At 33.9% G+C, this 14,781-nt stretch overlaps 1 protein-coding gene across 3 annotated transcripts; it reads right to left on the minus strand.

Annotated features, from left to right (window-relative positions):
• Positions 1 to 332: 332 nt before the first annotated feature.
• Positions 333 to 13,916, minus strand: mpi (mannose phosphate isomerase). 3 transcript variants are annotated; one of them, XR_013819821.1, is made up of 9 exons: positions 13,855 to 13,916; positions 13,472 to 13,599; positions 10,824 to 11,024; positions 9,822 to 9,963; positions 8,302 to 8,481; positions 5,914 to 6,087; positions 4,594 to 4,802; positions 1,666 to 2,407; positions 333 to 1,223 (listed from the first exon to the last, which is right to left on the minus strand). XR_013819821.1 is itself a non-coding variant. In XM_079858907.1 (8 exons), the coding sequence occupies exons 1-8, from the start codon at positions 13,868 to 13,870 to the stop codon at positions 2,189 to 2,191; spliced, it is 1,269 nt and encodes a 422-aa protein (XP_079715033.1). In that variant the 5' UTR covers positions 13,871 to 13,916; the 3' UTR covers positions 333 to 2,188. The 3 variants fall into 3 exon arrangements, 1 of the variants encoding a protein (XP_079715033.1); XR_013819822.1 differs by having other exon boundaries at positions 333 to 1,185; positions 1,630 to 2,407; XM_079858907.1 differs by having other exon boundaries at positions 333 to 2,407.
• Positions 13,917 to 14,781: the final 865 nt, after the last annotated feature.

The following is a 14,781-nucleotide window of genomic DNA, read 5'->3' on the forward strand; positions in this document are numbered from 1 at the left end:
TGTCGCTCATTTAGCAAAGAACGTACTTATTCAATAAACCCATAAAACCATGTTTCACCATGGAAGTTCTTCATGGAAGAGTACGTCTGCAACAAGGACTCGATGTTCTTCAGCAGTAATACCATGAAAAAGTCTAAAAAAAAACTTTAAAATTGGTCTCAAGTCTACGTTACCGGATTTTTATGTAAAAGTTCCTTTGTTACTGTCCTCCATCTGGGTTTTATGTTATACGTCCTTATGCAACAAAAAAGGAGCAAATTTCGTTTCATTAAATGTTTATATCTTGCAGCCAATAGTGAGTGATCATGCATCCCTGATCATGCATTAAACTTATATGTGTCAACATGAAATCACAACTGACCCGATCTACTTTCTTAAAGAGGCTGTATGTGGAATTCAGAAAAGCTTGTTTTTAGCGCCACTGGTGGCCGTTGAGTGAACTGCAGTCCGCAACATATCGCTCGTGCTCGTAACGTCCATGAGAATGAACGTGATTCAATGTTGATATGAGTATGTCAGCACAAGCTTCACGTCGACAGATGAGGTCATTAAAATTACACTGTTACGATATTTAATTAAGATATATCTGAGAGTAGTATCGTATATGTATGTGAGACTATAGTTTGAATGAATCCCTTTTCTTTGCATGACACATTGACATTAATGTACAGAATGGCTCTTTCGGCGCTATCCTGAACATTAAAATCACTTCATGTGTCATTGAGCGGAAGTGTGGCTCGCGGGAGCGCGTGACCATCACATCCTTTTGTTTTTCCCGGCAAAAGCGTCCCGAGCCCTCCGCATAAAAATCAATCGACAGGCTTTCATAGGCAATAAAACAGCGATTAATACATGCAAATTAGCACATATAGCCTCTTTAAGACGTGTTTCTGGTCTTATTATGAATGATTCAGCGGTGCAAGATATTCTTAAGAGAAAAAATGATTCGTCTTCGTGATCTTTCATCAAAATGTAACAACTTGCTCTGAATTTTTGCTGACATTACCGCTTGTGCCCAGTTAGCTATTGTTTTAGGTTATTGTTGTAGGTAAAACATCTTTTCTAAAACCCTACAATAGTTCATTAAATGCTGGTGGTTTAAACTCATTCTGGTCTGAGTTTATTCTGGAATGTATGGAAGCTTGTTTCTGCCACAAAATAAAACATTTTAAAAAATAATTGCGACTTTTTATCTCACAATTGCGAGTTTACATCTCGCAATTCTGACTTTATTTCTCAGAATTGCGAGATATAAAGTAAGAATTGCGAGATATAAAGTCAGAATTGCGTGATATAAAGTCAGAATTGCGTGTTAAGTCAGAATTCTAACTTTGTTTCTCGCAATTGTGACTTTATATCACACAGTTCTGACTTTATAATAATTGCGAGTTCATATCTCGCAATTCTGACATTTTCTCAGAATTGTGAGATATAAACTCACAATTGTGAGATATAAAGTCCAATTCTAAGGAAAAAAAGACGGATTTTTTTTTTTTACCTCAGAATAGTTTATATCTCACAATTCTGACTTTATAACACGCAATTGTGACTTTATTTCTCAGAATCGCGACTTTATATCTCGCAATTGCGACTATTTCTCAGAATTGCGACTTTATTTCTCAGAATCACGACTTTATATCTCGCAATTGCGACTTTATTTCTTACAATTCTGACTTCATATCTCGCAATTCTGAGGAAAAAAAGTCACAATTCTGACTCGATATCTCACAATTGTGAGAAAAAAAGTCAGAATTGTGAGATAAAAAGTCGCAATTATTATTATTTATTTATTATTCAGTGGCGGAAACAAGCTTCCATATGAACGCCCACTTTTCACCATCCAATCAAATCTGACTGAATTTCCCTGGTAAATATGTCACATTATTAAATTAAAACCGTTGTGAATAGCGTTTCATGTTGACTAAAAGGAATTCATATACATATTTTAAAAGAACATGCATGCAGAACCTCAATCATGATTCAAACCGATTCATTATTTATGTTTAGTTGATTTTTTTTGGGTCAAGCATAGCAATTTTAACACTTAAATGTCATCATAATGATCATAATTTGGGGTCATGCAAGATCGTGATAAAGACAAAAACATGGGAACATGGTTTCTACTTGAGCTGTTTCAGCGGTGGGTTTTTATCAGGACAGAACAGACGCTGGACGTTTATGAAGTGTCCTACAGTAAGCAGCAGGCTCTGAACATGGTCATGCCCGTCGATGATGTCACCTGTAACGAGACGCTCTCATTGGCTGAAATGAAGAGCACGGAGCCTCGTTTCAGAGTGATGTCAGAGAGGGCGGCAGCAGACGTGGCGACGGCGTCTCCGTCGATGACCAACAGGATCCCGGCGGATTCCAGCGCGCTCACAGTGTACTGATGCTCTGAGGCGGGGATCTGGAGAACAACACCAGGGACATTAGTGGAGTGTTTAATGTTATGTTAATCACAGACACTAGGAACATTATTATGAGTATAATATTACTAGAAATTTAATATTAGAGCTGCACAATTCTGGATAAATTGAAAATCACGATTTTTGTTAAATAAATGAAAAAGAGATAACGATTCTATCATGATTCTGAACCGACAACTAAACAAAATAACATGTAATTTACTAGAGATTCTGACAAAATGTTCATTGCTTAATAAATTGTCAAATTTATTAGATTTTTTTTTAATCATATTGAATTAAAGGAGACATATCATGCTTTTAAATCGTTCCTTTTTACATATAAATCATACATTTGTAGTCTATATAAAGCGGAACTGCAATGCTTGGGTCTGAATTCCTCATTATTATAGCTCCACGGGCCCCTTTTCTACCCCTTTTCTGATGTGCGTCTGAGAGCAACTCGTTTTGGTGCGGTCTCTTTAAATACAATTGAGACACTTCATACCCCGCCCCCTCTCCAGGTGACACTCGGTTCAACTCCACCCCGTTCGGCCATTTTTGTAGTTTGATAGCAGAGATACGATTATCTAGCGGCACAGAAACTTTTTATTCACACGTTATTAACAAAATGTCAACAACGGAAGACTTGTCCAGCCAGCCTTACATGTTCGAGCCAGAGTCGGAGCCGGAGCGAGATGAAAATGAAGACGACGAACCTGCAGAACAACGTCTTCATATGGATGTATCGCAATGGTGTGTTACTGTATTTACACATGAAACTTTGGTCTTCCAACCTTTTACCACCGTGTCGATTTATTTTGATTAATATGTGCGAGGGAGAGAGAGCAAGACGGCGTCTAGTTTGGAGACGGTGTCTTGTTTACACTTTCGCCTGGCTCCGAAGAGAGAGAGAGAGCGTGCGTGCGCGACCGGGTCTCTCTCTCTCTCTCTCTCTGCTCGTTCTTTCAGTTAAACATGCGCCCTGTCACAAGCGCAGCAGTTCATCTACACTAGACGGTGTAATGAAGCGTGTGGGTTACTACATCCAACAACCGAACATTTTAACTTACCCTCTCGTAACTTCTGCATCTTTTAGCTTGGACTACAAAATTGCAGCGAGAAATAAAAACTTTGAGGATTGCTCGAAGTGTTGGGCTGGAAGTCAATGTCCTTATTTGGCAGTTCCGCTGCAAATACTGTGACGTAATAGTTCACAAAACGTCATAGATAACAGAAAAATCGGAACAGGTTGAAAAATAAGGCCAAAACAGAATATAAAGATATCAACGAAGCACCTGAAGAGAATAATTTCAACTTTTCTGTACTTCTAAACACTCCAAATATACAACAAAATGCATTTAAGGGCTAAAAAAGTGGATTTAGCATGATATGTCCCCTTTAATGATTCAATGACTCACTCATAAATACATCTCTTGTTTCATTTCTGGATGAATCAGCATTTTTGAATGAATCTCTTGAATGAATGATTCAACGACTCACTTCATAAAGGCTGTGTCCAAAATCACATACTTTAGGAACTTATTTTGAATAAGTAATTACTTTATGACTTTACTTTATTACTTTTTAGTGTGATTGTGGACATACTACATCCACCATGTTGTCATTGTCATGTGACCTACCAAGCGTCAGTTGCGTCACTTCACCTCCATTCACAAATCCTCTCCCATGGCCTCATGGGATAATAAAGTGTCCATCGAATACACACTTCAGAATCTCGCCAGAAGTAGTAGGTCATCTCTTTTACGAGTACAGTGACTTCGGACATACTTCTTTTGTCACATAATGTTTTTCGCCTACTATAGTAGTGAAAGTATGTGATTTTGGATGCAGCCCATGACTTCACTTGTTTCATTACTGGATGAATCAGCATTTTTGAATGAATCTCTTGAATGAATGATTCAATGACGAATACATTATTAGCAGTCTCTTGTCGCCACCTACTGGTGTAATAATGTAATTGATCTCCGTTTGAAGAATCAAGTTACTTTCAAAAGGTGATTTGCTCTATTTTGATGTTTATATCCCAACTATAAACTTTTATCCCAGTACTTCTGTGATAATATGGAATACTGTAATACAGAAATAATGATCCTGCATGGTTGAAGTGAGGCTGTTTCATATCTATACATGACATCTGCTCTCTACGGGATCGTGATGAATGGCGCACCTGTATTCTCATGACGCTGAAGTCTGGCACAGGAGGGTCGTAGAGGTAGACGTAGGGGTCGCTGTTGTCCCGCACGCAGGGGAAGAGTTTGGCACTGGCCGGAGCCGGGCTGTAATTCAACATCTCACACAGTGTGTCCACGTCTATGTATTTGGGAGTCAATCCGGCACGTACGGTGTTATCAGAGCACGCCATACACTCCACACAGTCTGCAGGATTCACAGAACCATTAAACATCCAATACACATGACTGAATATTATGCAAATTAATAAATATTAAGTGAATAATGAAAAAGTATGACACAACCTACAAGGAATAACTGAAAATTAAATTCATATTATGGATTATTAAATTAATATTAAATTATATATTTCACACACAAAAAAGGTACAGCCTAAATGGAATAAATGTATATTAATGAATATAATTCACAAAAATCACAACACATCCTAAATGGAGTGTTAATAAACATATTTAACAAAAAGTACAACTACACAACCTACGCAAAATAAATGAATATTAAATTAATATTGTGGACTATTAAGTGAATATTAATAAATATATTTCACAAAAAAGTACAACGACACAACCTACATGGGATACATAAATATGAAAGGACATTAAATTAATATTAAGTGGATATATTTCACAAAAAGTACGACTAATTGAATATATGGAATAAATGAATATGTTTCACAAAAATTACAACTACATAACCTACATGGAACAAATGAATATTATGGATTATTAAGTGAATATTAATGAATATATTTCACAAAAAGTACAACAGCAAAACCTACAATGAATAAATGAATATTAATGAACATTAAATTAATATTAAGTGAATATATTTCACAAAAAGTACAACTAATTGAATATATGGAATTAATGAATATTAAATGAACATGTTTCATAGAAATTACAGCTACACAAACTACATGGAACAAATTAATATTATGGATTATTAAGTGAATATTAATGAATATGTTTCACAAAAAGTACAAAAGCAAAACCTACATTGAATAAATTAATATGAATGAACATTAAATTAATATTAAGTGTATATTATTGAATTTATTTAACCAAAAGTACAACTAAATGAATGTATGGAATAAACGAATATTAATGAACATTAAATGAATATATGTTTCACAAAAATTATAACTTTTATATAATAATTACAACACAACCTGCTCAAAGAATGATTTGTGAATATTAAGCAGAAACTACTTTAAATAAACTATTTAAATTTTTTAAATAGAGTTTTTTCAGACTTTGTCCAAGAAACATGTTTAATGAGTAATGTGGTGACACCTGACCTCCAGACAGATAGGCATGAGGCTCGTTTGCTCCCAGAAACATGGCTTCCCCCGGCCGCAGCACCATCCGGTTCAGGAAGTAAATGGAAAAGCATCCGATGTCCCCGGGATACTGGGAATGCAGTCGGAGCAGCAGCTCTCCGTTACTCCTGGAGGTGTCTTTGCCTGCAGCCTCTGGGACAAAACAACACGTTCAAGATTCAAGATTGTTTGATTTATATGGCACATTTAAAAACAGCAAGCACAGCTGACCGAAGTGCTGAACAACACACAAAACAAAGAAACACACATTCATGACAGAAGCTCACAGTGGATTGAAAGCCAAGAAAAAAAAAATCCTCCTGGGACCCAGGAATAGACTTTTGTCCACTGTAGAGGACATTATGTTTTAGTGACACCTTACATAAATCGGACTTCTTTTCAAATTGTATTTCATAAACCAACATCTCAGGAAAACGTTATGGGGTTTCAAATCAAAAAATGACTTTCTGTTCCAGAACAGGGTGTTGATTTCATACGTGTCCACTGTAGAGGACATCAGGACTTAAATCATGTTTATCAGGCATTTTGTGAGACACAACAAGTGAATATGGAAATAAGTATGCATCAATTTTCCTATGAAATATTAGATATTATTATTAAAATTTTGCTAATTATTACTCCAATTATTACACTTCTTTTGTCATTAAATGTTGCTCTGAGAACACTATAATGTGCGCATTAGATACAGTGTATACAGTACCAGTCAAAAGTTTGGAAACATTACTATTTTTAATGTTTTTGAAAGAAGTCTCTTATGCTCATCAAGCCTGCAGTTAAAAAACAACAACAACAAAAAAAACAAACAGTAATATTATGAAATATTATTACAATTTAAAATAATGGTTCTCTTTTTTAATATACTTTAAAATGTAATTTATTTTTGTGATGCAAAGCTGAATTTTCATCAGCAAGTACTCCAGTCTTTGGTGTCTTATGATCCTTCAGGAATCATTCTAATATGCTGATTTATGATCAATGTTGGAAACAGTTGTGCTGCTTAATATTTTTTTTATAACCTGAGATACTTTTTTCAGGATTATTTGATGAATAAAAAGTTAAAAAGAACTGTATTTATTTAGAATAGAAATCTTTTGTAACAATATACACTACCGTTCAAAAGTTTGGGAACAATAACTATTTTTTTTAAAAGAAATTAGTACTTTAATTCAACAAGGATGCGTTAAATTGATAAAAGGTGATGGTAACGATTTATATTGTTAGAAATGTTTTTATTTTGAATAAATGCTGTTTTTATGAATAAATGCTGTTAACGTTTTACTCATCAGTGAATCCTGAAAAAAGTATTCCAAAAAAACATATTAAACAGCACAACTGTTTCCATCATTGATAATAACTGTATCAAATCATCATATTAGAATGATTTCTGAAGGATCATAAGACACCAAAGACTGGAGTACTTGCTGATGAAAATTCAGCTTTGCATCACAAAAATAAATTACATTTTAAAATATATTAAAAAAGAGAACCATTATCTTAAATTGTAATAATATTTCATAATATAGCTGTTTTTTTGTTGTTTTTTTTTTGTTTTTTTTTTGTTTTTTTAACTGCAGGCTTGATGAGCATAAGAGACTTCTTTCAAAAACATTAAAAATAGTAATGTTTCCAAACTTTTGACTGGTACTGTAGATACATTGCATTGAATGGGAATATTAATTTATGGCCATTTTACCCATATATTGCATAAAGTAAAATGGTGTATCAATTAATTTCTTTCATAACATAGCTGAGAATCATCTTTATACAAATTTTAGCTAAAATAAATCCTAAAACCCCAAAATTTATTGGTGACTGAAAAAAAAAAAAAAATCCCTTTTTTTTGGCCTATACATATAATTTCATCTCATTTTATTTAAAAAAAAAAAAAAAAACTTAGTCCTGGTGTCACTACAGAGGACATCATAACATATGAATAAAATATAATTTTTCAAAAATGTTTTTTTTTTTTTTTTTTTGCCATTTGTTTCTTATGCTCTAAACAATGTGATGACATGAAAAAAAAAACTAAATTCAAAGTGGTTTTTTTTCTGGGTCTCAGGAGGATAAGTGACGATTTAAAAACAGTTAAAGCCTGTGCCGATCTGATATACGCCGGAAGGGCCGGGAATAGCGAAGGCTCGATCTCCTCTATGCTTTAATCCTGATCTGGGGACAGAGAGAAGTCTCTTTTCACCAGATCTCAGATTATGTGTGGGATTGTGTAGATAGAGTGGATTATTTAAGGATTTAAAAACAAAAAGCAGAATTTTAAACTCAATTCTAAAATGCACAGGATCAGCACAGGTCTTGAAGAGCATGTTTAATAATGTGCTGGTTTCCTCTCACCTTCCTCTGAGATCCGCTTGACCAACATGTTGAGCTGATCCACAAACAGCTTCTTCTCACAGTTCATCATTCTGGTGAAGCATTTCTTCAGAGCGAGAGACGTTCGGTCCGAGTCTCCCACAGCGCTCTGGAGCTCCTCGGCGGCTTCAGTCCCGATCAGCGCACGGAACTCTGGGACATCTGAAAAACACACACCAGCTGGTCTCAGATCAGAAGCACAGACCTTCTTTAGTAAATCAGTATATGAGCAGCCAAGACACTTCTACTGCGAAAGGTCAATCAAAAATGTTCGATGTGCATTTTTTGCATGGTTTGAACTAATATTTACATTTAACATTTACATTTAATTATTTAGCAGACGCTTTTATCCAAAGCGACTTATGTATGCTACTGATATTGTATTGATGTTCTTAAACAAATATATAAATATATAAATATTATATACACACACACACACACACACACAAATATATATAAATATTTATATTATTTATTTTTTATATTAAATATTAATTTTTTTTTATATTACCGGTAAATATTTATATTATTTATTTATTTTTATATTAAATATTAGGGCTGGGAAATGATTAATCGCGATTAATCGCATCCAAAATAAAAGTTTGTGTTCACATAATATTTGTGTGTGTACTGTGCATAATTATTTTGTATATATAAATACACACACATGCAAGTAAATATTTAAGAAACATTTATTTATATATAAAATATTTATATTTATTTATAATACAAATTATATATAATATATATACAGTATATTTAAGCAAATATTTCTTAAATATATACATGCATGTGTGTGTATTTATATATACAAAATAATTATGATTAATCGCGATTAATCATTTCCCAGCCCTATTAAATATTTATATTATTTATTTATTTTTTTATATTAAATATTTATATTATTTATTTATTTTTTATATTAAATATTTATATTATTATTATTTTTTTATATGAAATATTTATATTTTTTATTTATTTTTTATTTTATTTTATTAGATTTATATATATATATTTAAATGTTTCTATTATTTAAAAAAAAAAAAAAATTGATATATTTGATTAGATTTATAGATTGATAGATTTCATAATTTATTTTTTATTTTTGTTCTCTAAATTTAATGAACTTGCTTAGTAAAGTTATTTTTCTAGTACAATTTCCAAAAAAATATTCGTACGAGTACAGTGAAGTATGAAACAAAATCATGTATAATATACAGAAGTTAACAATGATTCTGTATCAATGGTGATTAAACAAACACTTCCATAATTTTAACAGCTTTAGACGATTTAAGTTTAAAAGGCTGCAATTCACACAAAAGTCCTCTGTGTGCAACACATTAATCTTCTGCAATATGACATATTTCCAGGTGTCGGGATATTCAACGAGAAAAACATAATAATAACAATGTAAATGGGGTGTAATTTTGAGTTATACTGTCACATATTTGATCGTCTCCAACAGAAAAGCAGTGTTATCTGGTATAGTTCATTAAACACACCTTTGAGGAAGCCCAAGATCTCCTCCATTGGCCGAAAGCCGCAGAGCCCTTCGAAGCGAGTGAGTGCGATGGCCATCTCCGGTTTGTGGTTGTTGTCTGGGTAATGTTCAGGAAACTGTGCATGGAGTCTGGCAGCCAACTCCTGTCAAGAGACAAGGACAAATGAAGGGTGCTTTCACACTGGGCTGGTTTGCTCGTTAGGTCCGAGCGCGATTGTTCCCGGCGCAGCGTCGGTCTGGTTTCACACTCACACTGGTTTGTGTTTTTTATTAATTCGGTTCTATAATGCACAGCTGAGTGAACAACACAGGTTTACTGTGTGTGTGTGTGTGTGTGTGTATGTCGCATAAGATGGCTTTCTGCTGCTTGCAAACGGACTCTTTTGAGGAGACAGTGGATTTCCATACATTTGTGGCCCTGATTCCACACGCTATGCATGAATACACTTCAGGCTCACTCTCGCTCACACCCAAGGTAAATCATCAACACTATCATCCCTTACATGTGTTTTATTTAAAGGGATATTTGACCGTTGGAAAGATGAATGTGTATTTAAATTGGGTCATTTATGCAGTAGAAATGTGAAATTATTTTAGAAGTTGGAGCCTTCTAGACTGAGAAAAGCCAGAAAATGTATGTTTGGCTCATGTGGATGAAAGACTACAACTCCCAGAATGCACTTGCTTCGCTGCCCTACGAGGACACTCCCAAGCCACGCCTACCGGTTACAGAGGGCAGTATCGGGAGAAATGATACAGCTAGGCTACTAGTCGACTGGAAACTGAAAAGACGGCGTTTTATCGTGAGATCCCCCTATGGGCGGGTCGAAGACATGCGGGACGAGCTCCTCCTACTGGCTGGAGTCTCTCGCCTCTGGACAGAAAAGCCTCCGATGATGACACTAAATGACCATTTTTGCGTCATCTGAGGTTTTTTTCTTAGGACTAGGTTTCTGTTCGTACCCGAGTACATTTCTATGAGGGAAACGGTCTCCAATCTCACCCTGTTGGGATGCGCCTGGATGGACAGAGCCGTGTTGACGGACAGCACTTTGAAAAGGAAAGGGAGCTGCCCGTGGAATGTGTCCTTGACCTTTGACCCCAGGCAACCTGGGAAATCTGCAATCCACTGTCCCAGTGTCCTCTGGGATATCCTGTTGTCTTTGATGAGAGCGTCACCTTTGGGATGAGCACCCATCCAAAGCTTGAAAGAGCATAAAACAAAGATGTAATGATTAGAGATTCATGTTGTTTCTTATTATTAACTGTTCTTAAAGATGCAGTCACTGATATATATAATGTATATATGTATATACAGTGCTATGCATAAGTGAATACACCCATGCTAAAGTTGACTAAAAAGAGGAATAAAAAATCATATTTTGGAAATTGAACTTAATGCCTTAATTTAAAAAATTAGGAAAAATCCAACCTTTAAGGACACCAATTTTCTTTGTGAATGAATAATGTATCGTAAATAAATAAATGTTCTTCCTTAAAATACAGGGTGCATAAGTGAGTACACCCCTATGTTAAATTCCCATAGAGGCAGGCAGATTTTTATTTTTAAGTATTTTTTTAAAACATTTTTTAGGATACTATGCATCCTGATAAAGTTCCCTTGGCCTTTGGAATTAAAATAGCCCCACATCATCACATAGCCTTCACCATACCTAGAGATTGGCATGGTTTTATTTCAGTTAGCCTAATAGCTAGTTTGATTTGCATTGAGAGATGATCTTATGGAAAGTACCCCATGCCAATCTCTAGGTATGGTGAAGGCTATGTGATGATGTGGGGCTATTTTAATTCCAAAGGCCAAGGGAACTTTATCAGGATGCATAGTATCCTAAAAATTAATAAAAAAAAAATACTTAAAAATAAAAATCTGCCTGCCTCTATGGGAATTTAACATAGGGGTGTCCAAACTTATGCACCATGTATTTTAAGGAAGAACATTTATTTATTTACGATACATTATTCATTCACAAAGAAAATTGGTGTCCTTAAAGGTTGGATTTTTCCTAATTTTTTAAATTAAGGCATTAAGTTCAATTTCCAAAATATGATTTTTTATTCCTCTTTTTAGTCAACTTTAGCATGGGTGTATTCACTTATGCATTGCACTGTATAATGAGATGCATATATATACATATATGTTTAGATAAGCGGGTGAAGTGCAGAAGTAATGAAACCAAAAATGAAAAACTTTTGCGTTGCGAATGTCAAAATGAAGGGTCCTTTAAGATGGTTATTTATAGAACAATAGACTGACGATATGAACACATGCTGTGGGTTTATTAATAGACTGTCAGATAAAGTGAATGTCAAGCTAACCTTTAAGCGAGCTGCTATTTGCAGAGACACTTGCGCTTGTTAAAGTCTGATACACAATGTGTGCGACAGCCGCACAATAAAACTGTGGTTTTCTGTCTTTTATTTCATCTCAGAATGTGGAAATTGGTGGAAATAAATAAATACAGACTCTTATTTACATTAAAGCGGCCTATTTCAAATGTTTACAATAAAAGTTCTTCCAGGATTTCAGTAATAAAGCTAGGCTTGATCTTTAAAACGCATCCGAAGTGCAACAGTTATCGTACGGTACTCGGCAGTGGTCAAAAAGGATTTAAACAGTGCATTTTTAATTGATCTCTTATTGAGATGTGGATTCGGACGGCAATCAGATCACAGTATGACCTTGGTGTTTGTGAATAAACAGCAGGCCGTGGGTAACGCAGGTGTTGGGAGAAAAACACTGACATTCTGGATTCAGACGGCAATAAAATCACAGACTAGTAAATGTTGAAAATACCTGAGAAACGATTATAGTCTGAATAGGGCTATTAACACAGTTTGAAAGGCTGATGTGTTTTTATTATTTGTATTATTATTATTAGGGATGCACGATATATATCGGCCACCATATCGGTATCGGCCGAAATACGTTCATTTGTAATGTTATCGTTATAATGATAAGAAAATTTGGCTAAAATATATAAAAGCTGATAAATAATGTATTATTTCCTTCAGCTGAGACGCTTCAGATGCGCACTGTTCAACATGACGGTTTTGAATTGCTTGAAATATGATTGAAATCACTTCAAAAAAGGAAAGTACAGTTCAGTGCAACATGTGCAGCGCAAGTCTGTCATATAAGCTACATAACATTATAATGAGAACATTATAATTGTGTGTTTGGGTCATGGCTTTTAATGGTGAGACTTTTGTTTTTCTAATCAGGCTCTCAAAAATTATATAAAAATTTGGGTTTAGATTTATCAGCCAATATATTGTCTTTCAAATATAAAGAATTATCGGTATTGGCCAAAATGTTCATATCGGTGCATCCCTAATTATTATTAATACATTATTAATGTATAATTATAACATCAATAACACAATTTAAAGGTCTATGTGGCTCTCTTCGGCTTTCTCAGATGTGATTTTTTATTTTTATTTTTATTTACAACACAGGCAATAACAAAGTTATCCATGAGGAAGATGTAAACATAAAATTATCTTTATTTTTTTCATGACATTTCTATCAGTTTGAAAGCATTTTATATTTAGCTAATCTATATTTTTATACACAGTAATTTGAGATTTTTTTGTTTGTTTGTTTTTTTCCGGGTGTGATCCACACTGTACCTCTGCGTAGGGTTTGGTCTCCTCGATGAGAGCCTGAGGGTCTCCACCGAGCACGAGCCGGGCCACCTCACTGTCATGGCCCACTTTACCCCAGGCGTAGTTCTGCACCACACAGCACAGAGGAAACACTGCGGACACAGAGACACTGATATAAGCGTGACATAAAATACGCTTTTATTTATCTGCTGTCATATATGGATGAATGAATGGGATGAATGGATGTGAATCACATCGATGAGAAACGCTTACACACTCAAATCCGAACAACCGCACAAATAACTAACCCACCCAAACGACACACAAACCAACGATTAACAACCAGTCCTGTTTTAACCCGCTGTATGTAAAATAAACAATGAAATGTGAAGTGAGATTAAACTGACCTTTCACTTCCGCCATGTCTGCGACGTTGACTGTCACGTAGGTGACGTCACGGCTCAACAACCAATCACGGGCCTTTAGATGTAAATAAATATAATTCATACTGTACAATAAAATGTATATGTACATTTTATTTTACATTTTAGATTATAAATGTAATCTAGGCTATTTCTATGAATATACAAAGTAACAAAATTATGGAGGTTAAATATATAATACATTTTTTCTTATATTATAATTATATATTCATATTTAAAAAAATTAATTCAGTATAATGAAAATCAATCAATCAATCATTTTATTTCTAACTTAACATAGTGACATGGTTGCACTTTAAACAAACAAACAAACAAACAAACAAACAAACAAATAAATAAATGAATGAATACATAAATGCAAAACTGAAGTTATATTACAAATTACCTTTAAGTTAAGAAATACAATACGGGTCTTTTTAATAAAAAAGAGAAAATCTCAATATAATGTAATTAAGTGCTATTTTTTTTATTAATAATTATTTTAAAAAGTCTTTTTATGAGATCGAGTTCATTAAAAAAGAGATTGACAGTAAGAACATTTTGTTTTCTGGATATAAAGTTTTTTCATGCAGAATATAAAAGTTTACCTCACAATAATCTTAATAATAATAATAATTATTATTATTTTTTTTTTATTATTGAACAGATACAACCGCAAATACTAGTTACAACTCAAAAACAGAATTAACCAACAATAATATAATTACAAACAGTAGACAAAAAGCCAGTGAAAGCAAGTTAAATAAAAAAGCAAGTAAAATAAACAGACAAAAAATAAAAATAAAAATAAATAATAATAAATTGAGCCAGGGGTAACATATAATTTAAAATAAATTCAAGAGAGAGAAAAACGCATTGAGTCGCTTTTAGTTTTCATTTAAAAAAAGCATA

This window comes from Squalius cephalus, assembly GCF_949319135.1.
Source record: "Squalius cephalus genome assembly, chromosome: 23".
Lineage (NCBI taxonomy): Eukaryota > Metazoa > Chordata > Actinopteri > Cypriniformes > Leuciscidae > Squalius > Squalius cephalus.

What these genes read in the sequence shown, in the direction of transcription:
- mpi (XM_079858907.1), bottom strand. An exon ending in GATCTTGGGCTTCCTCAAAG is followed by an intron (nt 8,482 to 9,821) that starts GTGTGTTTAATG and finishes TGTGTTTTTCAG; the next exon opens with ATGTCCCAGAGTTCCGTGCG. An exon ending in TCATGCCTATCTGTCTGGAG is followed by an intron (nt 4,803 to 5,913) that starts GTCAGGTGTCAC and finishes TGAATCCTGCAG; the next exon opens with ACTGTGTGGAGTGTATGGCG.